General features: G+C 43.0%; 2 protein-coding genes across 8 annotated transcripts in view; one reads left to right on the forward strand and one right to left on the reverse strand.

The window, feature by feature from the left end:
- mest overlaps positions 1 to 26010 on the forward strand; it is a 56907-nt gene that overhangs the window by 16050 nt on the left and 14847 nt on the right. For 2 of the 7 annotated variants that reach the window (XM_038811795.1, XM_038811793.1), the window contains exons 10-12: positions 5322 to 5434; positions 6066 to 6129; positions 7729 to 9706. In XM_038811795.1, coding sequence (XP_038667723.1) covers positions 5322 to 5434; positions 6066 to 6129; positions 7729 to 7864 — 313 coding nt within the window. In that variant the 3' untranslated portion in view covers positions 7865 to 9706. Of the gene's footprint in view, positions 1 to 5321; positions 5435 to 6065; positions 6130 to 7728; positions 9707 to 26010 lie in introns of those variants that run through there. The other 5 variants (XM_038811796.1, XM_038811797.1, XM_038811798.1 and 2 more) reach the window with 5 other exon arrangements.
- copg2 (COPI coat complex subunit gamma 2) overlaps positions 9645 to 26010 on the reverse strand; it is a 56073-nt gene continuing 39707 nt past the window's right edge. Inside the window, exons 16-24 of the mRNA XM_038811789.1 lie at positions 25687 to 25790; positions 23693 to 23818; positions 23320 to 23385; positions 21287 to 21426; positions 17911 to 18082; positions 16260 to 16357; positions 14324 to 14462; positions 13743 to 13841; positions 9645 to 10105 (exon numbers count right to left, since the gene is read on the reverse strand). Coding sequence (XP_038667717.1) covers positions 9975 to 10105; positions 13743 to 13841; positions 14324 to 14462; positions 16260 to 16357; positions 17911 to 18082; positions 21287 to 21426; positions 23320 to 23385; positions 23693 to 23818; positions 25687 to 25790 — 1075 coding nt within the window. The 3' untranslated portion in view covers positions 9645 to 9974. The remainder of the gene's footprint in view (positions 10106 to 13742; positions 13842 to 14323; positions 14463 to 16259; positions 16358 to 17910; positions 18083 to 21286; positions 21427 to 23319; positions 23386 to 23692; positions 23819 to 25686; positions 25791 to 26010) is intronic.

The raw sequence follows: 26010 nt of genomic DNA on the forward strand, positions 1-26010 counted from the left end.
TTATGCAAATCCAGGTCTGGGGCTCGTTTAGCACAGGGCTAAATCGTTGGCGATTTTCATTATGAACTCCCAATTTGGCGTGTACACATTCACGAGTACCACCAGCAGTCCTTCCAGCTTCCCACTAACCATAATGTAACAGCCTCCCACATCCGCAGCTATTCTTCCCGCCTCGAATGACGCTTGCTTATCAATCAAGATCGCGACCCCTTTAGTCTTCGAGTCCAGCCCCGAGTGGAATACCTTTTTAAAAAAAATAAATTTCGCGTACCCAATTATTTTTTTCCAATTAAGGGGCAATTTCGCATTGCCAATCCACCCAACCTGCACATCTTTTGGGTTGTGGGGGTGAAACTCACGCAGGCATGTGCAAATTCCACACAGTGACCCAGGGCCAGGATTCGAACCCAGGTCCTCGGTGGCGTAGGCAGCAATGCTAACCACTATGCCACCGTGCTGCCCTGCCGAGTGGAATACCTGTCCGACCCATCCCTTCCTTAATCTAATCTGATCGGTTACCCTAAGGTGCGTCTCCTGTAACATTGCCACGTCCGCCTTCAATCCCCTCAAATGTGTGAACACGCATGCCCTGTTAACAGGCCCATTTAGCCCTCTAATGTTCCATGTGATCAGCCTAGTTGGGGGCTTCTCGCCCCCCTCCTCCACCAATCAGCCATCTCCTTTCTTGAGCCAGTCTTCAGCTTGCACCCCGCACATCCGCAGGTCTGCCCCCAGGCAGCCTCCGTCCACGGCCTCCCTTTTGTCCCCCAGCAGAAGTCCCCCCCCCTTCAGCAGAACAGGTTCCCCCCCCCTTCAGCAGAAGTTTCCCCCCCCAATAACAGCATTATGCAAACCGCCCCCTTCACCAAGCATAACATCTGCTCGCCTGCCCAGCTAGCTTGGTATCCCCCGCCTATGGCCCCCCCCCCCCGGGGCTCGGCCATACATATGTAAAAGAAAACAATCCCAACTCAGTTGACTGAAAGAAACACAAAGAAAAGCAAAAACCCCACCTTGAAAATTCACACCTCAATCCCCATCAGTACAGATGCAAACTTTAACTCACACAAATATGCGGCAACCTCAGGGTCAATACAGAAGGCATTACAGACATAGAGACATAGTCCAAAAACAAAAACTTTTTTAACATGAACGCTGTAGCAAAGTTCAAACACCTCAGTCCACTGCCAGCCCTTTTCTTCTGGCGAAGCCCATCGCCTCCTCAGGCGACTCAAAGTAGAAATGTTGCTCCTGATAAGTGACCCAAAGACGGGCGGGATACAGCAGTCCAAACTTCACCTTCTTCTTGAAAAGGGTCGACTTTATTTGGTTGAACCCTGCTCTTCTCCTGGCTACGTCCGCGCTCAAATCTTGGTATATATGCAGGATGCTGTTCTCCCAGTGTCTGCCTGGCCCACCGTAGAATACACTCCTTGTCCAGGTACCTGTGGAATCTCACCACCATCGCCTTCAGGGGGGGGGGTCCCCTACACGCGGCTTCTCATGAACGCTCTGTGATCCCCTGTCCACCTCCAAGGGTCAAGTGAACGTCCCCTCCCCCCATTAGCTTCTCGAACATGCCCGCTATATATGCCCCTACGTCCACTCCTTCAGACCCCTCTGGGAGACCAACGATTCTCAAATTCTGCCAGTAGGACCTATTCTCTAGATCTTCCACCTTTCCTGGTGCCTTTTCTGTTGGTCCCTCAGCATCCCCACCTCCATGTCCATTGCTGTTTGGTGTTCCTCCTGCTCAGTCAGTGCCTTCTCCACTTTCTGGATCGCCCGATCTTGAGCATCCAGTCTATGTTCCAGCCGAGCGATCGATTCCTTAATCGGGTCCAAGCATTTCTGATTCTGCTTGGCGAAGCCCTCTCGTATGAACTGCATCAACTGCTCTGTCGACCAATGGGTCGTCAAGCCAGGACTGCTTTCTCCCGCTGCAGCTTTAACCCAGGCCTTCTCTGTTCGCCTATTTCTTCCTTTGCGAGCACTTCTGGTCCACCTCTCCATGCACTGATGTAGGATTCCTTCTCACAATTACGCCCACCATCAATTTTCTGAGTAAAGTCCAAGAAAAAATATGGAAAGGTCCAAAGGTCCAACCAGAGCGTGAGCCTATTCCTCATGGCCGCCACTGGAAGTGTTGTTGGTAGAATTCATGATAGAGCAGATCGTCCGCTGCCTGTGGAAGGTTGGGCCAAAATGCTTTTTCTTTTTGGTTTCTTTTTGTTTGATTTATTTATTGTCACATGTACTGAAGTACAGTGAAAAGTATTTTTCTGTGGCCAAGAAAATGTACACAGTACGTACACAGTAGACCAAATTTTTTTTTAACAGTGAATGTGAAAAAGTACACAGTACATCGACAAATAATCACCTTGAATCTGTGCCCCCTTGTGATTGTCATTTCCGCCCTGGGGGAAAAAACCTCCAACTGTTCACTTTATCTATACCCCTAATAATTTTATAAACTTCTATCAGGTAGCCCCTCGGCCTCCATCGCTCTCGGGAGAACAATCCCAGTTTATTCATTCTCTCCTCGTAGCTAATACCTTCCATACCAGGCAACATCCTGGTAAACCCTTTCTGTACTCTGCAAAGCCTCCACATCCTTCTGGTAGTGCGGTGATCAGAATTGGACACAGTATTCCAAACATGGCCTAACCAACGTTCTATATAACTAACATAATTTTCGAGCTTTTATACTCGATACCCTGTCCTATGAAAGCAAGCATGCCGTATGCTTTCTTTCCCACCATTTCCACCTGTGCTGCCACTTTAAAGGATCTGTGGACCTGCACGCTCAGATCTCTATCTCTATGCTCCTGATAGTTCTACCATTTATTTGCCTGAATTGGATCTACCAAAATGCATCGCCTCGCATTTATCTGGGTTAAATTCCATCTGCCATTTATCTGCCCAATTTTGCAGCCTATCTATATCCTGTTGTATTCTCTGACAATCTTCATCACTATCTGCAACTCCTGCAATCTTAGTATCATCCGCAAACTTGCTAATCTGACCCACTACGTTTTCTTTCAAGTCATTTATACATATTACAAAGAGCAGAGGTCCCAGTACTGATACCTGCGGAACACCACTAGTTACAGACCTCCATTCGGAAAAACACCCTTCCATTGCTACCCTCTATCTTCTATGGCCAAGCAGTTCTGGTTCACCCCCGACCCCATGTGATCTAATCTTTTGCACCAGCCTGCCATGAGGAACCTTATCGAATGTTTTACTAAAGTCCATATAGACAACATCCACAGCCCTTTCCTCGTTAATCATTTTTGCCACCTCCTCAAAAAACTCAATGAAATTAGTGAGACATGACCTCCCTTGTACAAAACCATGCTGTCTGTCACTAATAAGCTCATTCACTTCCAAATGTGCATAGATCCTATCTCTGAGAATATTTTCCAACAATATCACTATCACTGACATCAAGCTCACTGGCCTATAATTACCCGGGTTATCCCAGCAACCCTTCTTAAATAACGGTACAACATTGGCGATCCTCCAATCATCTGGGATCTCACCTGTAGCCAATGAGGACACAAAAATTTCTGTCAGAGGCCCAGCGATTTCATCTCTTGTCTCCCTCAGTAATCTGGGATGCCATCTGACCCTGGAGATTTGTCTACCAGAATGCTTATTAACACACCTAACACTTTCTCTAGCTACCCTCTTGTTCCCAATATACTTATAAAATGCTTTGGAATTCTCCTTAATCCTGTTTGCCAAGGACATTTCATGACCCCTTTTTGCCCTCCCAACTCCCTGCTTGAGCTCTTTTCTACTTTCCTTGTATTCCTCAAGTGCTTTATCTGTTTTTAGTTGCCTGTACCTCACATACGCATCTTTTGTCTTTTTGACAAGATTCTCAATTTCCCTGGTCATCCATGGTTCCCAAATCCTGCCTTTCCTTTTTACTGGCACACGCCTGCCCTGCACTCCAATCAACTGCTCCTTAAAAGACTCCCACATGCCAAATGTGGATTTACCCTCAAACAGATTCCAAATCCTGCCTAATCTGCTTGTAGTTAGCCTTCCCCCAATTTAGCACCTTAATCCTAGAACAACACTCGTCCTTTTCCATGAGTATCGAAAACTTAAGGAATTGTGGTCACTGTTCGCCACATGTTCACCCACTGCAACTTTGATGACCTGGCTGTGCTCGTTCCTTAGTACTAGGTCCAATATAGCCCCCTCTCTAGCCAGACTATTCACATATTGTTCCAAAAAACCTTCTTGGACACACTTAACAAATTCCTCACCATCCAGACCCCGAAGGGATTTCCAGTCAATATGAGGAAAATTAAAGTCTCCCACTACAGCAACCCTATTATTTCTACATCTATCGAGAATCTGCTTACATATCTGTTCTTCAACTTCACGTGGGCTGTTGGGAGGCCTGTAAGTACACCCCCATCATAGTGACTGCCCCCTTCCTGTTTCTGAGCTCTACCCACAGTGCCTCATTACTTGTAATTGTGAGAGGGCTATTAATATTTCTGACTGAAGTAATAAGAGATTCAGGGTGAAAACTTAAAAGGGAGCTGGATCAGTACCTGCCCGGAATGGAGACTGAGACCTAGACAAAGATTAATCGGGCTCTTACCAAGGGGTAAGATAAGAGGGTTAATGTTCCTTAAAGTAGGAGATAAACAAGGAGTTCGAGCAAGAATTCTGCTGGAATAATAATGAAGTTTGAATGGAGTAGGCTTGATGGCCAAATGGCCTTTCTCATCCTACATGGTGGAGCTGAATAGATGCATCATCAAGGAACCCTTTGCTCTACCTTCATTCAGTGCATCCAATTCTGGAAAATGTAATTGAAGTGCAGATATTGCTTGGTCAAGATGGGAAATAAATTAGGTAATGAAGTGGTTAGGTAATTTGGACATTCTGAATGCTTCCTCTGTGTACCCGAACAGGCGCCGGAATGTGGCGACTAGGGGCTTTTCACAGTAACTTCAACAACCTACTTGTGACAATAAAGATTATTATTATAAATTACATCTTGGATCAATTACGTAATGCTGATAGAGCCTGATTTTAAATGAAGAAACACTAAGGCAGCACTTGATTCTGGAGGGTTGGTAAGGAAAGATTGAAGGCTCCGAGGAAGAATAACATGCAGGTGGTCACAAAGAAACTTCCCCTCCTGTGAAACATTCTCGACGGTGTGTGCAGTCATATTGTGCCTGTGTAGACTAACAGTTCATTTAATTAATTAAAGTATATTTCATGGTCATATTAATCTAACTCTTAAAACTGTCAGTATAACATCCTATGATGTAATTATTTTTCAGTCTTTTGCAGTTTATTAATCAAAGATGGAAGTACAGAGATCGTTGGGTAAACGCCTTGACTTCGACTTCTGTTCCATGTATGTTGAACAAACTGTGCTTTATATTAACAGAAAGTAAGAAACTATTCAAATACACGAGAGCGGTTTACAAATAATCTTGTAGTGGGTAAAGCCATGTCTTTCTGCTGGCAGCATAGTCCTTGCATTATGAGATTATCAACTTGTGGGGTTAGTGCAATGTGTACTACTGAAGCATGCAGACCAAGGATATTGTGGGTTAAATTGCAGTCTGTGCTGATTCAGCTAATCTCAGTTTCAGAAGTGGTCAATATAGTATTGGCTTCTGCACCCTCGGTTAAAGACCAATAAATGATTCATCCAGAGTTCCTGCTCCAAATTACTCTTTAGTGACTCCTTTTGGCTGGAGTAATATTTGAAGAATGTGTCTTTGTACAACTGTAGAAATTGTTAATTGGATATTGGTGCTCTGAGTATTAGTGCATACTGTTGAGTTAATTTTATTCCAACAGTTCCAATTGTAGCAGTTTGTTACCTCTAATTAATTGGAATTTGTACCAAACAAATGTTAAGTCTTTCCTGAACATAACCAGAGGCTTCAGGCTTGTTTTAATTTAATATGAATGGTCTTGTGGTTCCTTATAAGACCTGATTGTTAGTAACTAATACAGATAGCTGCAGAGACTGAATAAATGAAAGAGTGCCTAATATCCAACTTTTGTTGCAGTGCATTTAATCTATGGGCCGCTGGATTGTGTGAACCCTCATCCTGAGTTTCTGGACCTTTATCAGTAAGTGGCGGTAGTTTTCATCTTCAACCCTTATTAAACAATTGAAGCATGCAAGAATTGTCTTCAACCCCTGGTTTTGGATCTTTGCTTTGTAATGTGGATTTAGATCTGTAATGAAATTAGCAAAAAAACTAAACATTATCTTAACTATTGCAGGAAGGTCAAGGAAATGTGGACAATGGATGGAAAATAGAGTCAATATGATTGACTCAGGGGACTTAGAAAAATGAGGATAACTCAATTATGGGAATATGGAAGATGGGCTGGAAGGTCTATCTCATCCGTACCCTTTTTTCAATGTCCAAACATGCTTTTAGTGGACCCTGAAGAATGGAATAAAAAGTTTAAAGAAGTTTCATTAAAGCTATAACTGTATTGGTCTAATCCAATCACACTTTGTGATCGTTTTTTAGTTAGCATGCGACCAAAAAGATAACTTGCAATATGTTGATTGAATAGAACAATGGGTCTTATCCAGTGTATAAAAGAGATGAACCACAAAGAAAAACTTGATGCTCTGGAATAGCTAGAAATGAAGGATGTTGCAGCACAGGCATTACCCAACATCACTAAATTAATTTGGTTGATAATTCATTGCTGCTGTGGGATCTGGCTGTTCCCAACCTTTCTATTCCCTATAAAGTATGTAGAGAGATTTGGGACATCATGAAAACCATTATAAAATGCAAATTGTTCATTCTTTGTTGGGTAGTTATCTTAGAATAGAGTATAGGGTCAGGAATAACAATCACACTTCATTGATGTTTGTTGTCTTCAAGGGGATGCCAAATGAGTGTGCATAGAATATTAACCTGACTGGAAAAGTTATATTCCTGTTCCCATGATGAGTCAGTCCCTAGTACTCCTCAGTATATTGCAGTGAAAGTACTTCCTGAGCAATTATCATCCTTTGAGAATATGGAGCACACTATGTTAACAAAGCGTCTATTGGTAGCACTCTTACCTTTGAGTCAAGTGATGCATTCAAATCTCACTTCAGAACCTGAGAATAAATTACGGCTGACATTTGAGTGCAGTAGTGAGGGGCACCATCTTTCGATTGAGATGTTGAACCAAGGCTTCCCCCCCCCCCCCCCCCCCCCCCCCAAGTAGAGCATAAAAGATCCACTAGCATGAGTTCAACGAAGAGCAGGGGAATTATCCCCAGTGTTCTGGCCAAATATTTATTCCTCAATTAACATCTGAAAAGCCTCTGGTCATTACCACATTGCTGTTTGTGGGAGCTGGTGTGAAATTTGCAGCCTAATTTCCTACATTACAACAGTGAACTACACTTCAAAAGTACTTTATTGGCTGTGACGTGCTTTGGGACATCTGGTGGTCGAGAAAGGTGCCAAAATTATTTTAAAATATTCTTTCATGGGATGTGAGCATCAGTGACAGCCTTTATTGCCCCTCTCTCTAAGGGGATGAGAAGGTAGTGAGTTGCTTTCTTGAACCACTGTACTTCATCTATTCATCCGATAAATGCAGTCTTTCCTTTATGTTCCCACACACGGTGAAAGCCTCAGCTGACCATACAAGCAGACATTTAGTTTGTTCATTTGGGCAGGTCGAAGTAGAAAAACTCCACTTTAGACAATTGTTTTCTTTCAGGAAGTTGGTACCGAAGTCAACAGTGTCAGTTCTTGATGACCATATCAGTCATTACCCGCAACTCGAGGATCCTTTGGGTTTTGAACAAGCCTACATTAACTTCATCAACTCCTTCTGAATTGACAGTTACAGCACTGGATCTTGACCATTCTGGACTAGTAAATGTTCATCAGCTGCTTCTGCATAATGAGAATTTTGGTAACAAACTAGATTCGGTATAGGCCAAACAAAAACGATACACACTGGAAACCTGAAATAAAACCCCAGAAACGCACATCAGATGCATCTGCACCTTAAGAGAAAGATGGATAATGCTTTGGGTGGCACTTTCATCAAGAGATCACCACACCCAAAATGTTAACCTTTCAGATACTGAACAACCGACTATGAATGTGTTATTTTCTGCTTTGATGTTTTGTCTTTCTGTATGTGTGATAATTCAATGTGATGATTACTGCGTGTAACGCCCATCAGTTGTGCACATCCTCCTGGTAGTGTGGCGACCAGAATGGTGCGCAATATTCCAAGTATATAACCTTAAAGTTACAGCAGGACTATTTGGACATAATACCAGAAAACACTTCACACAAACGGTAGTAGTCATCTGTTCAGGCTAAAGCTGCAATTGATTGATTTCTGTTTGGCAAGTGTTGTGGAACTAAGATGCAGGCCATGATCTAATTGAAAGATGTAATAGGCTAGATTGGAAAATTCCCTTTTCTATATATAATTCACCAAAATTCAGGCTTCTGCTTGTTCAGCAGTAAAATCGCTGATTTGTATTATCATTTTGTTGGGTGGTGGAAAGATGATTTTTGTTAGTTATAAATGCTTTCACAACTCCTGGGGCCCACAACAATACACTTTTTCATGCTCAAAAAAGCCCTTCCTTATTGACAAATTATAATAACTCAGGTCAAAGTCTTACTTGTATATATGTGGTGCACACTGGCTGATATTACTTTTCCTACTTATTTTCTTAATAATTGAACGTCAAATATCCAAATAATAATTGGGATTAAAGAGATTGTGAATTCTCAAAATGCAATGCCGATTAGTCAGCCTCTGAACTGAAAACGTAGGTTAGTGTTTTTAGGTGGGAGCCTTTTAAAATAAGCATTCATTTTCAGATGTAATTTTGCACATTTTGAAAACATGTTGCAGGATGCACGCTACAGAAGTATTTAGAATGAGTACCATTTCAAAAAGAGTTGCTGCATATGATTAGTTAAATCCATAGAAACTAGAACATCTAAGACTTGCACACAGCATCCATAGCCAGAACGCACTTTGTATGCTAATTCCCCTTTAAGCTCCAAGCTTGATGGTTGCATCTCTGATTTATCTATACACATTTCCCTACTCAAACTCTTCCAGAAACTGGAACTCCTTACATCCCATAATCTCTCCCCTCCTTTTCTCTTGGGAGTCTCTTATTTGTCACCTATACTAAATTACATTGTCCTCTTCTCTACCATTTTCACCCTTGGATAGTGTTCTGCACTATGGACCTTGGCCCTTCACGGAGGGGAAATAAAGCATTCATTTGGTCAAAAGGTTCTGGTATTTAAGATCTTTTAAGTCTTTCTGCTAACTTGTATAAGAATTTGGACAATTCGGTTCTCACCCTGCAACGATTGAAGATTTTGCACTGCTGTTCAGTGCCAGTTAATCTTCCCAGTCTGTACTACAGTTGCACTTCACTTCCCAGTCTGTTAAAGGTATGCAGATATTTACTGGGCATTGCAAAAGTACCAATGTGGTGTTTGTTATGCTGTCTGAATGAAGCTCCTGCTATGCACAGTTACATTGCAAGAATATTTAAGTTGAACAAATGAAATGTTTCCAATGAATATTTCACTGATTTTGCAGAAATTTTGGTACACTTCACACAGATATAAATGCAAAGATCATTGTTTATCTTTATTTTAGTAAATAAAGGTAGTTTCACAAAAAAAAATGTATTTTTAATTTATATGGACAGTTTTGTCCTCCATTTCATGGCTTACCACTTGACACCCAAACTGTAAACATCTGTTAGTATGAACTTTCAATGGAGGAGTGTCACACCTGGTGAAAACCCAGACTGACCAAGAAAAACAAATGTTTTATATTATTGACTTTTCTTTTTTAATTTCTTACCTATATTGGTCCCTATTAGAGTCAAATAGTTTAAAATGTACATAACATCTTGACGTTGAAAACAAATAAGTTGAAATAATGCGAGTTTAACCAACGGAAGCCAGGATGACATCGACGGCCATCTCTGCCTCACTTCGGACCGTCACCTGCATGGTGACTCCATCTGCCATAGCTAATCTGGCCCGTACAAGGATATCATAGCCACCTCTGAAAACCCCTGCAATAAGATGGATACAATGGTTGAAAAGAAGATAGTTTAAAATGTAAACACGAGAAAACCCGTCACTATAAAAAGAGAGAATGCAAGGTGGAGCTTAAGGTGACCTATTCCATATTATAAAACACTAAAGAACAAAAAAGATTTTGTTACATTCTGAAAATAAAATAGAGAAAATTCAATCTTTTCCTGTACCTATGTCAAACTCTGTTTCCTGCTCAAACTGACTATTATGTGCATAGTTAACCTACATATTGGGCAGCACGGTAGCACAGTGGTTTGCATAGTTGCTTCACAGCTCCAGGGTCCCAGGTTCGATTCCCACGTCACTGTCTGTGCGGAGTCTGCATGTTATCCCCGTGTCTGTATGGGTTTCTTCCGGATGCTCCGGTTTCCTCCCACAGTCCAAAGATGTGCAGGTTAGGTGGATTGGCCATTCTACATTGCCCTTAATGTCCAAAAAGGTGGGGTGGGGTTACTGGGACAGGGTGGAGGTGTGGGCTTGGGTAGGGTGCTCTTTCCAAGGGCCAGTGCAGACTTGATGGGCCGAATAGCCTATTCTGCACAGTAAATTCTATGAATATGAGCGCATGCATCAGTGAGGTAAGCCAGAGTCTCTTCCTCCTGCAGATTCTGGGGGCCATGCTTTTATAAGCAAAAAGTTATAGAGTCATAGATGTTTACAGCTTGGAAACAGGCCCTTCGGCCCAGCTTGTCCAAGAGGCCCAGTTTCTATCACTAAGCTAGTCCCACTTACCCGCATTTGGCCCATATCCCTCTACACCCATACCCACCTTGCCCATGTAATTGTCTAACTGTTATTATAGAGATATTGAAGAATTTGTATTTCCCACTGCAGGATCATTCTCGTTGGAAGTTAGATCAGTGGAAGTAAGATAAGATAGACAAAGGGGAGGCAGTGGTGTAGTGCTACTGTCACTGGACTAGTGATACAGAGACCCAGGATAATGCTGTGGGTATCTGGGTTAGAATCCCACCAGGATAGTTGGTGGAATTTGAATTCAACAAAAATCTGGAATTAAAAAAAGTCTAATGACGATCATGAAACCATTTTCAATTGTCAGAAAAACCCATCCGATTCACTAATGTCCTTTAGGGAAGGAAATCTGCCATCCTCACCTGGCCTGGCCTACATGTGACTCCAGTCCCACAGCAATGTGGTTGACTTTTTTTAAAATTTAGAGTACCCAAATATTTTTTTTCCAATTAAGGGCCAATCCACCTCACCTTCACACCTTTGGGTTGTGGGGGTGAAACCCACGCAGACACGGGGAGAATGTGCAAGCTCTACACAGACAGTGACCCAGGGCCGGTATGGAACCTGGGTCCTCTCAGCACCATAGGCAGCAGTGCTAGCCACTGCGACACTGTGCCGCCCAATGTGGTTGACTCTTAAATGCCTCAGGGATGGACAATAAATGCTGACCCAGCCAGTGATGCCCACATCCCATGAACGAATAAAGAAAGTTTCTGTGGTTTCACTTTGGGGTATACATCAAATAATTGCAAACATACAAGGTTACACAAGTTCTAAAGAACAATTGGAATGTCTTTATCTGCCTTGATAGTAAGTACTCAGCCTCCACGGGTAATCAATTCTCAAATCTTGATCTTGGTGTACAATATAGCAAAAAATAAATCCATGCATAGGAAAAAGGACAAACAATACAAATACATTCAATTTAATCTTTCCCAACCAAATTGATTATGTCAGATCAGCATGAGGTGACTATGGGCCAGAACCTCCATGGAGTGGCAATCATAGTTTGGCTCCTGTTTGGCTTACCATAGTCTGGAGCTACACATTCCTCATCCAGACTTCCAACCTGGGCCTGATGAGAAATGTGCAGGGCAGCAGTGTCCCAGAAACGGTATTTTACGGTATTAGCTGTCATAAGTCCCAGCTCTTTGAGAAACCATAAATATATATATATATATATGCACGATAAGTTGGCAAGGGGTTTGGGTGGTTGTGTGACCCGGGGGGGGGGGGGGGGGGGGGGGGGGGGGGCAGATTTTGTGGTGGTCAGCAGTTTTAATCCTTCAATTTTCCCAGGGTAAATATTCTGCTAAGAGAGTTGGAACCACCTGTAGTGTCGTTTCATTTGGTGTTTTAGATGGTCCTGAATGCAGGGTAATTGCCCATCAGAAATGTAAACTTCCCAGGCAATTGCTGTGCAGTTCTTGTAAGGGCACTTCCTGGGGTATGACCCCCAGAGATTGGAAGTTCTGGGCATATGTGATAAATTGATCAGTCATTAAAAGGAGAATTACCACAGTGGATAATGTATGTCCTATCGCTTTAGGAAAATAGCTCTATCAGGTGCAGTCTGAGAGTCATGAAATAAGTGCAGCTCGAAGTCGGAGATCTGGCTATCGGACATGGCTAGCTTTCTCTGTTTGGAGAAAATCAAGTTCACCTTAAGAGGGTCACTGTTAGGGTTCACCCAGAGGTGGCAACCGTTCGTCGACTTCTTTGCGGGAAATTAATCGTCAGCAGATTGGGGGGGGGGGGGGGGGGGGGTGTGTGAAGAGAGGAGTTGTTTCGATTAGAGTAGGGGGTCAATAAGGATGGGACCTGTACAATAGATAAATGGCTTTTGCACTATGTTTATGGTTTCATGTATATTGTTTATTTTGTTGTTACTATACCAGAAATACCTCAATAAAATGTTTATTTAAAAAAAAAATTAAATAAGTGCAGCTTTAGAAATGTAGCTAGCCGTTATGAATTTTTTAATTGAGACAGAACATCATCCAGACTGGGAAGAGCAAGGCATATGAAAACAAAGCTGAATTTTAAAGTATTATAGGAGGAAAGGAAGATTCAGAAAGTAGGAATCACAGTTTGTATCTTTAATTTTTAGTTGTTCCAGCCCTTCTGCTGCTAAACTCCTCACCTGTCTTGTCACCTCCACTTGATCATTCCAATGCCCTCCTGGCAGACTCATCCTTCACATGCCTTAATCTGTATTATATCCACATCCAAACTCTGCTGCCTATAATCTAGTCTGCACTGCACTGAAGTCCCAGTCACCCATCATCCCTGAACTTTCTGACTGACATTGACTCCTGGTTTTCTCATGCTTCGCTTCAAATTTAGAATTCCCATGGTTGTGTTTAAATCCTTTCTTGCACTCACCACATACTATCTCTACAAGTTGCTCCAGCATCACAAACCTTTGAATACTCTCTGTTTATTTAACTTTGACCTCTCTCATCACCCTACATTGGCAACTGGGTCTTCAGCTGTACAGGCCCTCAACCATAATTCTGTAATTTCTTCACCAAACCTCTCCTCCACCCCCTCCTTTAAGGTCCACCATAAAGCCACCTCTTTGCTCAAGCTTTTAGTCAGCCCTCTTAATATTTATTCTTTGGGTTAGTGTTTAGTTTTGACTGTTCTTATGAAGTGCTTTGGCATGTCCTCCACATTAAACACACCACAAGAATGAAAAATAAATGAATTTAGTTACTTGGCCAGATGGAAAGGCAGTTTGTAGCTGCAAAGAACACTAGCAAAATCTGACGCCAGTCAACACACTTTTGTAATGCATCAGTTTACAACAGCAGCGACTGTATAATAAGGGCTCTCCTCTCCCTTAAAGGAACTTACCTGCCAGGTAGAGCGTGTGAGCATTTTTATTCTCCGGGACCTTGTCCGATCTCTCGCATGGCTGCATGCCGAGAAAACTAATTATATTATTCACAGCCTCTGCAGAAAAAAAACAAGTAAATATGTAGTTATTTGGAGCAACATTCTAAACTGAGGCACTAGGAAATAAATCAAACCCAATGGTTATAGGAATGACTTCTACTCTGATTAAATGTTCGATTGGAATTTGTTGGATAAAGGTGGATGCCACACTTCAAAAGTAGTTCATTTGCATTTTCTTTCCTTCTATCCTTCATATTAAATGACCGATTGGTATCCGAACCTCAAGTAATGTGTTAAGATTTAAAAAAGTTATATATGGTAGATTTAAACTTTATACACTTACCCATGAAGGGAGCACATTAGCACATTATTAATGGAATCATTTTTTCCTCTTTTCCCTCATTTGATACACTAATGTCACTATCTTAGGACTGGCAATGAATTACCCTTCGGTTCCATGTCCACCTCAGACATTCTGGGGAAGATTTTCCATGGGGTGCTACCGATCTGTCATAACGTTGGCCGAAGGTTTCCCTTACCATCCAATGTCTTCACAGAAGACAGCGCAAATGTTTCTTCCTTTTGAAATTCATCGCCTACTTTATCCCAAGCAGCCGTAAAGTTAGGCTTCAGGACCTTCTGTATATGATCAGACACAGTCACTTCCAAGTCTTCTAACTATCGGGCAGAGAAGGAAGGTGGCCTCATGTTAGTCCATCTGAATGCTAAACACATCTCAATAATTGTTTCCATCTTAAATTAATTGGAACTATTAAATGCACAATTCACTTCACAATCTAGTGCATAATAATTTGCTTTTGTATAGCACCTTAACAGGTTCTGATGCACTTCACAAAACCGGAGTGGGGGCCAGTGAAGCATTAGGTATCAGCTTGGCTTGGGGAGTGGGGGGGCAGGGAAAGAAGAATAATTAGAGGAGGTGAATTAAATTATGGTAGAGAAGTTAATATTTTTCTTAATTTGTCCTTCGAAGATGGAAACAGATGTGGCAAAGTCTGGATTCCTCGTGAGTAGGGAGATCTGTGAGGAAGTCAATAGAGGCAACAGATGTTACAGGCACAGATGTAGTGTAGTTCTGATGAATTAGATGTGGCATTTTCAGCTGAACTCCGATTTTATGACAAAACAGGACTCAATTTAAGTGAGGCTTGAGCAAACAGGTGGGAAAAGAGGTGAATTACATCTTAAAGTACAAAGTGTTTCTGGCGGAACCAAAAAAGATGGCAGTGGTCTTGAGCTGGAGGAAGATCTGGCTTATCCACCATTTAATGTCAAAAACAGATCAATAACTGTGGCTAGTATCAGAGGTATAGAGCCAGGTATAACCAGTATATAAGCATATTAGCTGACCCCACTCTTGAAATAATGCTGTTGAACGATACTAGATTATGAAAAGAGGTCCAAAGGCAGGATCATAAACATGCTGGAGACAACAATGAAACTATGAAAGAGAATATTGTCACAGAGGAGAGGTGGTGGAAGAAGAATGGATGACCATGTTGGAAGTTGTGGAGAGGATACATTAGCATTCAACATTTAGGATAGTGTTAGCGATTCTTGCCAGTGATCTTAGTGTCTTTGGTGGGATAGAAAGCAGATTTAAGAGTCCAAAAGAATGATGAAACAAGTGGATGAAGATAATGCATTCAAGAATTTTTGATTGGAAGGTGTGCTTAGAGATGAAAGATAGTTGGAAAGAATAAAGTGGTTGAAAATAAGTTTTAAGATGGGGAATGATGATGACAGCTGTTTTGAAAAGTGAAGGATGAGGTGGAGAAAATAGTGGCCATGAAAGAAAATATCTGGTATCGAAAGCAAACATTATACTAAAGAGGTAGTCAAGTGTGTTCTTGTGAGATGCTGAAGTTGGATTTCTTGGAAATATTTACCCTTTAACGTTAAGCCCTTAAATTTACATGCAAGAAATTTTCAAGGTTGTGGTGCAGGGAGCACTTCAGCCCCTCCTGGCTCCACAGAAATGCTTTTAAAGGTACATTTAAAATGTAAATTCATCTGCTTGGTGGCAACTGCTAAAGAACTTTGAAGCAGAGCCCCGACTCCTGGAACCAGCTTCTCCAAGGCAGGCAACACCTCTAGATATACCTCACCCACTGCTCAAAAAACCTGATATTTAAGAGCATATTTCTTTTCTTTGCTCTCCAAGTGTACTAGAGTCTACCCTACTTAATTTAACTGTCTAATAGATTAATAATTTCAATCTTAAAATCAGCTATTGTTTCGATCAAATCAATTGATTAATTTATCTCAAAAATGTCTTCAAATTATCAACTTACTTTAACTCCCATTCCTCTGCATTAAATTGAATTTGCTTTTAATAGGCCCAATCTGTTGTGTTCATCTGAAATCACCTTCATTTTTTCTCATGGTTTGTCAGGCTCCCTAATGGAGATTATATCTCTGGATTTAAAAATCCCCAGAACCATACCTACTTACCACATACTCATCATCATAGCCCTCAGCTTCTGGCAGTCCAGTGTTGGGATCACAGTCTTTCACTACAAATTTCATTGTACAGCTAAATGTGCAGGAAACTAAGGAATAAAAACAACAAACAAATAAGACTTCAGAAGAGGACGACTGTTTAAGATTAATTAACACGTATCAAACTGAGTTTGCTTTCAATGATGGGACCTGCATTTGAATCCAACAGAGTGAAGAGATGAAAGTCTTGCCTATGCTGGTTAATTAAGAGTTCTAAGGAAAAATAATTTGAGACAGCTTCAACTCAAACAGGAGCAAGTGCACAGCATAAAACCGTCAGTGATCTGGCACTAATTAACAATCTCATTAAGTGGCTACAAATACGACTGGATGACGATTTACAAGTTGGCGTTTTTATTTGATGTGCATTGAACAACTGGAGCCGAGGCCTATTGATTAGTTGTCTTCACTCTGTGTCCCACTTGCTTTTGTTCAATTTGACTGGCCTTCAAAGGTGTAGGATTAAGATGCATTGAAGTGTATAGAGGGAGCCATACCCCTGCATTTATTCAATCATATACCAGTTAGTCTGTTAGTGCTCAGTAAAGAAATTCCTTTACTTTCATTATCAAAAACCCAGGGCTGGATTCTCCGCTGGCGTGATGCTCCATTTTGCTGGCAGCCCGGGGTTTCCCGACGGCGTGGTGCTGCCCTACAATGGAAAACCCCATTGATCCGCTGGCGTAATGGAGCATCCCGCCGGCGGGGTGAAACAGAAATGTGGCACGGCACGGCGGGAAATCCAGCCCCCAATCTTTTCTCTTTCTCCACCACCGTAAAGCAACCCAGGTATGTAGGGCGCGATTCTCCCGAGTTACGAAAAATCGAGAAGCTGGCGTCAAAAACGGGCGCGTTTGACGCCAGCCTCCGCCCCCCCCCCCCCCCCCCCCCACGACCGGGAACCGATTCATTTCCCTGGTCGGGGCTAGCATCGCGCGGCCGTGAACTCCGGCATCGCGGGCTTAACGAATTTCGTTAAGCCCGCTAGCCAAAGTTAGCGACGGCTGACGCGTCAGATGACGTCAGCCGCGCATGCGCGGATTGGACGACTCCAACCCGCGTATGCGCGGATGACGTCATCACGCATATGCGTGAAACACGCGCATGCACGGGCCGGTATGCCCCTCAGCCGCCCCGCGAATGGATCCAGCGGGGCGGCGGAGGGAGAAAGAGTGCGCGGGGTAAGTACCCGCTGCCCGCGATCGGTGCCCACCGATCGCGGGCCCATGGCACCACGGCCGTGCCAATCGGTGCCATGATTCCCGAGAACGGGACTTTACGGCCGTTTTTACGAACGGTCAGAGCAGGTGTGTTTTACGCTTGTAAAAACGGCCGTAAAGGCCTTGGAAATCGGCCCATCGGCCAGGAGTGAATCGCTGCTCGCCGTAAAAAAACGGCGGGCAGCGATTCGTGTCGGGAGGCGGGCGTGGGGGGCAAATAGCAGGGAGGGCGCCGGACCAGCGTGTCCGTAAAAATTTACACCGCCCGCTATTCTCCGATTTTTCGTAAGTCGGGAGAATCGCGCCCGTAACATTTATCTTAATTTGTCCAACCCTAAATTTATATTTTCTTGATACCATATTTTGTTCCAGGTAATATTTACCTGCTATGGGATCATCCTCAGGCAGCATCACCAGAGTGTAACACGAGCTGGGCTGGTTAAAATGAAGGGCTGGTGCTGCCACGCAACAAACCATCTCGTATGCGTCCGAAGGCTCCATCTGTACAGTGACTTTCTCAAGTAACTGGTCATTCAGAGTGTTGGTACAGTCAAACTGAATGAAAGAAAAGTGTGACACAGAAAGAGTGAAGACAATCAAGCAATAGGCTTCATTGCTAGTTGGTTAATACACATAAAATAAAAAGCAACAGCCCCTAAACCCTCATCTAGTCGCCACTAGTTCCATCATTCATACAGTAATAGGCTACATTGTAAAATTAATGGTTGTGAGCAATCATTAGTGCAATGTGTCCAGGTTTGCAGATGACACGAAGATGAGTGGTAAAGCAAAAAGTGCAGAGGATACTGGAAGTCTGCAGAGGGATTTGGATAGATTAAGTGAATGGGCTAGGGTCTGGCAGATGGAATACAATGTTGGCAAATGTGAGGTTATCCATTTTGGTTGTAATAACAACAAAAGGGATTAGTATTTAAATGATATATTAAAACATGCTGCTGTGCAGAGGGATCTGGGTGTGCTAGTGCATGAGTCGCAAAAAGTTGGTTTACAGGTGCAACATGTGATTAAGAAGGCAAATGGAGTTTTGTCCTTCATTGCTAGAGGAATGGAGTTTAAGACTAGGGAGGTTATGCTGAAACTGTATAAGGTGAGGCCACGCCTGGAGTATTGTGTTCGGTTTTGGTCTCCTTACCTGAGAAAGGACGTACTGGCGCTGGAGGGTGTGCAGAGGAGATTCACTAGGTTAATCCCAGAGTTGAGGGGGTTGGATTACGAGGAGAGGTTGAGTAGACTGGGACTGTACTCGTTGGAATTTCGAAGGATGCAGGGGGATCATATAGAAACATATAAAATTATGAAGGGAATAGATAGGATAGATGCGGGCAGCTTGTTTCCACCGGCGGGTGAAAGCAGAACTAGGGGGCATAGCCTCAAAATAAGGGGAAGTAGATTTAGGACTGAGTTTAGGAGGAACTTCTTCATCCAAAGGGTTGTGAATCTATGGAATTTCCTGCCCGGTGAAGCAGTTGAGGCTTCTTCATTAAATGTTTTCAAGATAAAGATAGATCGTTTTTGAGGAATAAAGGGTTATTGTGTTCGGGTGGGCAAGTGGAGCTGAGTTCACAAAAGATCAGCCATGATCTCATTGAATGGCTGAGTAGGCTCGAAGGGCCAGATGGCCTACTCCTGCTCCTAGTTCTTCTGTTCTTATTAGTCATACGTGGAACATTGCATTATAAAGATTTTCATCCACTGACATAACCTCATCCCAGCTGCATCAGCAACAACAAACCATTGGGCACAAACCAAAATAACCATGTTATCCCTAAAGGGGAAGGGAAGCCCAGGAAGAATATTTTCTTCTCAATATGCATCCACCTACCTTTGTTGAAAAAAATTGACAAAAATATATACCAGTCAACAAACCATTAAATAGTGACCTTAGAGATACTTTTCAGGCTCCTTTCCTACTTCTCTGGTGCAATAATGTGTAGAGGGACCCAGAATTACTTCAAAAGAGACCTACACATTCAAATTGGCCTGGGAGATAACAGAGCCATTGGACCTTTCAGACAGACTCTTATCGTCTGGGTACTTTCTGGACTTACTTTTTAACATTAACATACAAAGTTATCTTCAGGAAAATGGGTATAAACACACATCTATATATATATTATATATATATATATTTTTAAAAACTGAAAATAAAAGATTATCCAGTTGTGGTACTGGAACCAGGCTGACAAGGCACACAGGCCAGGAACGGAAACTGCTACATGAGGCCCTGGATGTCTGCAAGAGCATTCAAGTCAACAGATAAACTCGCTATTGCTATATGGGCTTTGTGACTGCCCACTCATGTTTACACAAAAGAATACCCCAGTCCAATACCAGCATCTCCACATCACAAAAGAACAAGACCATGCTATGAATATATAACCAATTTCCAGACACAGGTAATCAACTTTGCAGCAGGATGAAGGACAGACAATAGAAGCCATCAGACTCCATAATGGGCTATTAGCTGGTTAGATGAGTGTGTTTCAGAGGACAATGGATCTTGACAATCACCCAGAGTGAACAGGAGTATCCTGTTTATTCCCACTAACAAGTTTGGTTCTGGATGGGACAATAGAACTCAGGTCAGTTGGTTGGGGGGGGGGGGGGGGGGGGGAAAGAGAGACATATACCCATGAGTTGGGAGTCCCCCAGGCGCACCCATCATAAGAAGAAGGGACCTGGGTTTCAAAGTCCAGAGAAGGTATCCACATTGAGTGATCATAACCTGGCCAGTCTCCTTCACTAAGTCCGAGTAACACCTAGAGCTCAGCCGTGAGTCCGAGTCATATTGTGTGAGAGAGAATTGTGAATAAAATTGCATTAAACTGTGAACCTGTTTTGTCTTTTGTTCATCTTGCAAATAAGGCCACTTGGGTAAAACTTTTGAGTAATAAACTGGTCGAAGCATCTTGAAATTTTACAGACCCAACACAGTCTTCATAATCACAGTCCTAAATTACAACTTTACTGTTTTAATCCAAGACTCAAATAAGCCTTCTTTCAGTTTAATCTGCACTTTCACTGGACATTAATTTTTAAACTCTGAACTAATACAATATTACTGACCAAATAATCTCGGGTTGCCATAATTCAAATGCATTGGAATTTAAAGGAGGTCATAGTGAAACTTTATGCTATACTTTAAATTTAAGAGTGATTCCAAATGGAAGTCACTGAAAAGACAAAACCATGTTTGAGAATATCATCCTTAAAGGCTGAGTAGGTATTTATTTGTAAAACCACTGAATTCAAAGTAGGTAAGAATTAACCACAAGGAGTATCAGAGCAATTAGTTTGGACATGGCTGATTTTTCTTGAGTCTCGCTTCAACTGGAGCCTCTTTTGGCTTCTGGTTGAACTGGCAATCTTCATGTGGGGAAACACAAACATGAGCCAATGCTCCAACACTCCATTTTCACAACACCATGTTGCATTTACATAGTGCCTTTACTGTAGAGAAAATATCCCAATGCACTTCAAGTAATGCAATATTTAACATTTTTAGTACGGTTTCACTGGATGCAATGTCACAAGTGCCGAATCTAATTTTTAGGAATGGCATTTTTACTTTATCTTTTGCACAGAGCAAAGCAACCTGGTGCTACAGATGTCTGAGCAAGCAATACTTCACCTTTTACATCGCCTTCATATACAATCGCTCCATGTCATCTATCACAAATGGTATTGTTTATGTGGATATTTTCAATACAGAATTCAAAAACGAATGACAATAATTACCTGAAAGACCATATATTTTTTAAATGTGTGCTTGATGCAACGGACCACATATTCAGTCTCTGCTTCTGTCAGCTGTACAGGCGCTGAGGACTTGAAGAGTGAGCCAAGGTGCTTGAATTCTGGAATGGCTGCCAGTTGCTCTGTGTACATATTTACAATAGAAAAAAACAAGAGTACTAAAAGAACATTCGGTATATTCCATCCTGACACTACAAAATATCTGTCAACAACGATAAAGTATTTTCAGGCTGTTTAGCCGAACAAATCTACGCCGGGCGGAATTCTCCGCTCCCCACGTGGCGTGGGAGAACCGTGGGAGGGCCTCCCGACATTTTTTACGCCCCCCTGGCGCCCCCAGCGATTCTCTCCTCTCCCCACCCCACCCCCCCCCCGGCTCGGAGAAATCGCTGCTCGCTTTTTTTTCCACGGCAAACGGCGATTCTCCGCGCCCGATGGGCCGAGCGGCCGGCCCTTCACGCCCGTTTCACCAAGGCAGCAACCACACCTGGTCGCTGCATTCGTGAAACGGGCGCCAGATGCCCGTTTGGGGCATCTAGGGGCCCGATTGGGACGGGAGCACCACAACTGTGCTCGGGGGGGGGGGGGGGGGGGAACAGGCCCGCGATCGGTGCCCACCGATCGTCGGGCCAGCGTCCAAAACGGACGCACTCTTTCCCCTCCGCACCCCGGCAAGATCAAGCCGCCACGTCTTGCCGGGCGGCTGAGGAAAAAGACGGCCACCGCGCATGCGTGGATTCGTGCCGTCTGCTCGATGAAGTCATCCGCGCATGCGCGGGTTGGAACCGGCAACCCGCGCATGACTTCACATTCTCGGTGTGACGAGGCCGCTGCCGAGACAGACGGAGGCCCGCTCCTAGCACCCCGGGTGGGGGTGAATTAGGTGTTGGGAGCAGGCTCCGAGGCCGTCGTGAACCTCGGCCTTCACGAATTCGGCCCCCTGCGGCGAAATCCGCCCAATATCTTTATACGGCACACAAGCCTCCCAACCCCCTTCATCTAATCCTAGCAATATATTCTTCTGTTCCTTTCCAAATCTTTGCTGAAATGCACCTATGCAATTTTCTACAACCACTCCCTGTGGTCGTGAGTTCCACTTTTTAGCCATTCTCTGGCTAAAAAAGTTTCTCCGGAATTCTACATTAAATTTTTAGTTACTATCTTACAGTTACGGCCCCTGGTTCTGCAAATTGAAACATCACTACGTCTACCATATCAAATTCTTTCATAATCCTAAAGCTCTCTATCAGGCCACTATCAATCTTTTCTAGAGAAAAGAGTCCTACGTTTGTCAATCTTTCCTCATAGGTCTTACTCTATACCTGGAATTCCTACAGTGCAGGAGGTGGCCATTCGGTCCACCGAGTCTGCACCAACCCACTGAAAGGGCATCCTACCGAGGCCCACTCCCCCAACCTATTCCCCTAACCCCACCTAACCTGCACATCCCTGGACACGAAGGGGCAATTTAACATGGCCCATCCACCTAACTTGCACTTCTTTGGACTGTGGGAGGAAACTGGAGCACCCGAAGGAAATTCACGCAGACATGGTGAGAAAGTGCAAACTCAACAGTTGCCCAAGGGCTGGAATTGAACCCAGGTCTCTGGCATGGTGATGCAGCAGTGCTAACCACTGTGCCACCAGCCTCTCAGTTCTGGTATCATTCTAGTAAATAGTTTTTACACCTTTTCCAGGGGCTTTGTCATCTTTATAACATGGATCGGAACTGTTCACAGAACTCCGAAGTGTGGTCTAACCAGGTACATTATAGACAGCTCCCATCTCATCCCAATAGTTTAATAAAAGACATTACAGCAAACAGTTAGGATAGTGATTCATGGCCATAGATCTCACCCAGCAGCACTTTATGGTAGGAAAGTTTTAACGAGAAGCTAGAGACTTCGCAAGTACAGATTCAGATCTTTCAAATGGGGTGAATGTAAATACATGAAAAAAAACAGAATGGCATAAAACTTTAGAACTTCTTTTTGTCAAGAATTAAACTTTTTTACCTTGGAATATGTCTTGGCGCAATGGTGCAATCTTCTCTAGCTGTTTACTGGCAACAGGTGTAAGCTCTACAGGGAGAACACAGGCAGAGGCAGGTTTATCCTATTCTCAGAATTTCAAAACCAATTTAAAAATGCAAACGTGCATCCACAGGTATTACCAGGCCACCCCATTATCTCACATTAACCCTACTTATTTGAGATTTGCAAATGAGTCTACAATAAACACACTGGGTGGGATTTTCAGGTAATTCCTGCCAGTCGGCTCTTCGGTAACTGCTGACGGTAACTTTCCGTTGGTTTGTGATTTGCCCTAAGTAAAATGCACACTTTTACCATAACAGTAAATAGCAGGCTACTCTGCTCAGCATCCTACCACTTTTCTGCTCAACATTAACAGCAGTGGCCAGGGGCACAGACTTCATGTCAAATGGTTTATCTGAAGGCTCCAGGGTGTACTGATGTAAAGCGCGCTCCAGTCCTGGAATAGACACCGACAAACCTAGGGGGGAAAACAAAATCAAAAATGTAATCACTTCCCTTTAGTATATAATCATCAAGATACTGGATATTAAAATTAAACCTTAAAATATAATAATTTATTAATTTTAGTCCATATTCAGTTGAGCACAACCATCTTCATTGGAACCATAATAAATATTTATGTGATAGCACTGCGGTATCTCTCATTAAATCTTTCAGCTGTCCCCAAGCAGAGAAAGAGGTTTTTCTCAAACCTTTGGGAGTAAAGGCCAAGTGCAATCATTAGGTGAAAATGTGAGAATCTTGGGGATAAATTGGACCAGAGTACGCAGTAGGGTTGCCAACTCTGGTTGGATAAATTCCTGGAGGTATCACTATTTGAGCCTCTTCCTAGTACGTTGATTACACGCTCCTGCTACTGGTCACCTAGCATGTCCATCCTCGCAGCGCAGTGGAAAGTGAACAGATTCTCTCCTGCGGTGCTCATAATAGTTAAAATTCTTGAAAACCCCAGGACAATGCTGGAGAGTTGGCAACTCTGCAGTGCAGGAAAATTCCAAGCTTATTTTAGTCTTATATTCTGTTTTCAGGTTAATATTTTCACTTTTAAGTGTCAGCCGTGGCTTAGTTGGTAGCACTCTTGCCTCCGAGTAACAAAGATCTGGGTTCAAGTCCCATTCTAGGACTAAAGCACAAAAATCAAGGCTGGTATTCCAGTGCAATATTGAGGGAGTGCTGCATTGGAGGGGCTGGTTTAGCTCACTCAGCTAAATCGCTGGCTTTTAAAGCAGACCAAGCAGGCCAGCAGCACGGTTCGATTCCCGTACCAGCCTCCCCGGACAGGTGCCGGAATGTGGCGACTAGGGGCTTTTCACAGGAACTTAATTGAAGCCTACTCGTGACAATAAGCGATTTTCATTTCATTGTCAGAGGTGCCGTTTTTCTGATGCAACATTACACTGAGGTCCCACCTGTCTGCTTGGAGAGATGTAAAAGATCCAGTGGCATTATTTTGAGGAAGAGCAGGGGGTTATCCGCAGGCTGACATTTATCCATTAATCAACATTCCCAAAACAGATTATCTAGTTGTTAACACACTGTGGGAGTTTATTGTGTACAAATTAGTTGCTGTGTTTCCTATATTATCGTAAGAAGTCTTACAACACCAGGTTAAAGTCCAACAGGTTTGTTTCAAACACGAGCTTTCGGAGCACGGCTCCTTCTTCAGGTGAATGGAATCCACCTGATTCCATTATCAACAGTGGCTACACTTCAAAAACATTTCACTGGCTGTAAAGCTCTTTGAGGTGGTCTTCAATATGCAATTGTTTTTTTTCTTTTATAAATTTAGAGTACCCAATTCATTTTTTCCAGTTAAGGGGCAATTTAGCATGGCCAATCCACCTACCCTGCATATCTTTGGGTTGTGGGGCGAAACCCACGCAAAAATGGGGAGAATGTGCAAACTCCATACGGGCAGTGACCCAGAGCCGGGATCGAACCTGGGACCTCGGCACCGTGAGGCAGCAATGCTAACCATTGGGCCACCATGCTGCCCTGCAATTCTTTTTATTATAATTTCCTCAATTTATAACAGAAACTACCAATGTAAAAATTTTCACAATAATTACACTCTCCCATTAGTTGGCAGTCCTGAAGCCCTGAAAGTCTCTCTTAGCAATGTGGGGGGAGGAAGGCAATGCCAGAGGCTCTAAACATCTATCTCAGCAGTGGGTCTGAATTTATGTTTAGCAGTCACTGAAGTAAGACTTCAGTCAATGGTTGAAAGTTAGCTGATACTGAAGAGATACAGAATGGTCCATCACAGTCCCCATCCAAACATCCAGAGTTAAGGCAATACACAAAACTTCCAGAAAACCTACTCACCATTAAAAATATAGTTCGCGTTGAGAACTTTCTGCCGTTGCTGTAATACATTCACGTAGAAAGTCGCACGATCTCGGACTTCATCATCACAGTCCATCATACACCTGTGAGGTGGAAGGTTTCAGATTCACATTACACTTTTGTCAGTCAATAGCCCATAAAGATGGGAGATTAAATAAGTAGCTTACAATAATTGAAATTAACTAGGCTGGATCCAAACCAAGGTCCTGAACGTGAATGGACAAAGTGCTATGTAGCTACTTCGCAATATGCAACTGCGGATTAACACAGCAAACAATTGTGGCAGATCTGAATCTGTCAGTC

This window comes from Scyliorhinus canicula, chromosome 11 (assembly GCF_902713615.1).
Source record: "Scyliorhinus canicula chromosome 11, sScyCan1.1, whole genome shotgun sequence".
NCBI classification, from domain to species: Eukaryota; Metazoa; Chordata; class Chondrichthyes; order Carcharhiniformes; family Scyliorhinidae; genus Scyliorhinus; species Scyliorhinus canicula.